Genomic DNA, 2,703 nt, shown 5'->3' on the forward strand with positions numbered 1-2,703 from the left:
CTTCATCCTCATCATCTTTACATTGAGAAGGAAGAGGAAGAGTAGGGGTTGATCTTACTGTCTCAGGGGTGGCAGAAGCAGAAGAAAATCTGCATATACATGGACCCACACAGTTCAAACTCATGTTGTTCAAGGGTCACCTGGCCTAGAAGAAAAGTTAACCCAGAAGAAGGGTGTTATATATTGGGTCCTGGGAATCAAGCTTTTGATACAGAGATGAGTGTGTGGGGAGTTGATGAGGTAGTGATCTTGGGATCAGCAAGCAATAAAGGAAGGTAGCAGGATTGGGCAGAAGGAGAAGTTGAGCTGCAATGCAGTCTCAGTGAAGGCCTCAGGTGATTCCATGGGAATCTGTGAAGCGGGGGTGGCCCATTAGGGTTGACCTGACTTGAAATGAGGGACTTAGATATTTATAGCCTTTGGTGGGTCAGTCATTGGATATAAGCCTTCCCAGGAAGGCTAAAGTGGCTCTTTTCAGCTGTAGTAATCCCATAGAGGCTAACAATGGAGGATTATCTGCTATCAGCATGCCCCACGGTGGAAGAATAAGTCCTTCATTCGTTTTTTTTGGCGACAAGAATCTTGCTCCCTTGCCCTGAGTAGAGTGCCCTGGCGTCATCATAACTCACAGCAACCTCAAACCCCTGGGCTCAAGTGATCTTCCTGTCTCAGCCTCCCGAGTAGCTGGTACTACAGATGCACACCACCGCTCCTGGCTAATTTTTCTATTTTTAGTAGAGACGGGGTCTTGCTCTTGCTCAGGCTGGTCTCAAACGCCTGAGCTTAAGCTATCCTCCCACGTTGCCTCCCAGAGTGGTAGGATTACAGGCATGAGCCACCGCGCCGGGCCAGTCCTTTGTTCTTAAAAGAGGGAATCTACATAGCACATTGCAGCATCCACTGTAGAAGGTGTGGGATGTGGAAAACAGCAGCGTGTTGAGAAAGAGGTGAACTATATTGCCAATATTAATTAACTTTGGATGGTAAAAATGGATTTAACTGAAGTTGGAGGGGAGTGGAATGGTGATTACAACATGGGCCAAGATAGATGAGGTAAATACAAACAAAATATTTTGGGCAGCTTTAATTAGTCAAGGTAAAATTCAAGGGGAAAATATCAGCAGGGCAGAGGTTTTTATGTACTGATACAGTTTTTAGTGAAGTAGTATTGTTTTAAACTTCTAGACTAAAGAACACAGCATTGAGATACAGAGTACAGAAGTTTTTGATACTTAAGGATAGATAAATTGATAAAATTCATATATATTAGTAGTTTACCTCCTAGGATTACTGGATTGCTAGCTTCTCTTGGGTGATCTCTGTATAAATATATATTTATTTATGCATATATGTTTAGAATAACATACATATGTACAAATATAATTTTACACTTACACATTCAGATTTTTGACTGTGTAGGATTCTACCGGGCAGCTATGTCGTAATTTAGTCAATTCTCAGCAATTAACTTTTTTGTAGTTTTTCGCTAGTGATCCTACATTGAATATCCTAAGGATAAATCCTCAGATTATAGATTGTCTTAATTTTGTGTGTGTGCTTTTGTGCGTTTAGTAGATTGCTTTGTTTACTTTAGATCTGAAGGAAAAACTATTTGATTCTTTGTAGTATTTCATTTGTGAAAAGTGCTTGAGTAAATGTGTCTCCATTTTACTAATGTTATTTTTGTGTTATTTTAGCCTTACAAAGGATGAATCCAAAAGGCCAAAGTATAAAGAACTTCTGGTGAGTTTGGGGCTTTGGGAATTTTAGATACATCATCACCCCTGACTCTTTGCATGCTTGGTCGCTAACCAAGCATTGGGCCTCTCTGTCATAAACAAATAGGTCAACCTTATCGAATGTTGTTTTTTTTTTTTAATGATTTTAAACAAAGATATTTGGAAAGAGAAAATTTGTAGCTATAATTTTCCTACTAATTTACTAGGTAAAATCTCATGGAACAATTTTGGTCTTAACATGTTATAAAAATTAAAAGAATTCCAACTTTGACTTTATGGAACCATTTTCCATTGCATAGTCTATGTCTATGTGAGGTATGCACAAGAAAAAGTTAGTGAAAAGTTTGCTCTTATTCTGCATTTATTAAACGTTTGCATGCAGATTTACATCAAATGGCCAATTATCATTTCTTTGAAAGTTGTCATTCATCCCATGGAACTTGGATATGTTAAACAGTCTACTGGGTGTGGCATAGGTCTGGGCAGTGAAGAAAGTGCTGTGATCTAATAATGTGGAAATATTTTAAGAAAAGATCCATTCGTTTGTCACATATTGCTACTAGGTCTCCAAGGATATTAGGTCAAACTTATGGTCAGCTCCAGCCATGACTATAAAAATATCCAGCCAACATACTTAGAGAAGCTGTGAAAGAAAAGTATTGATAGAGATGAAGTATAAAAGGTGGGCTAGTGAAGCAGGTACTGGTCCACAGGCCCTGGAGAGGACAGAGCAGAAGCAAGTTTCTATTAGGCCTCTTTGAAGTAGAGATCAGAAGGAATGAAACTGAAAGCCTTTTCGTTGGATCCTTCTGCTGCCTATGGGGAAACGGAGGATTGGGATTTATGCTTGTGTCTCAAGAGGAACAATGATTGGTATTCATGTAGTTCTTCTTGGCTCTCAGATGGTGTGGTAGAGGCTCCAGCTATGTTTTGTGCTGAGGAACAACTCTGCTCTCTTCCTCAA

The 2,703-nt window shown here is 39.5% G+C and overlaps 1 protein-coding gene across 2 annotated transcripts in view; it reads left to right on the top strand.

The window, feature by feature from the left end:
* MAP2K4 (mitogen-activated protein kinase kinase 4) overlaps positions 1-2,703 on the top strand; it is a 124,434-nt gene that overhangs the window by 118,414 nt on the left and 3,317 nt on the right. For both annotated transcript variants that reach the window (XM_012653952.1, XM_012653953.1), the window contains one exon: positions 1,698-1,743. In XM_012653952.1, coding sequence (XP_012509406.1) covers positions 1,698-1,743 — 46 coding nt within the window. The remainder of the gene's footprint in view (positions 1-1,697; positions 1,744-2,703) is intronic.

This window comes from Propithecus coquereli, unplaced genomic scaffold (assembly GCF_000956105.1).
Source record: "Propithecus coquereli isolate 6110/MARCELLA unplaced genomic scaffold, Pcoq_1.0 Scaffold435, whole genome shotgun sequence".
NCBI lineage: Eukaryota > Metazoa > Chordata > Mammalia > Primates > Indriidae > Propithecus > Propithecus coquereli.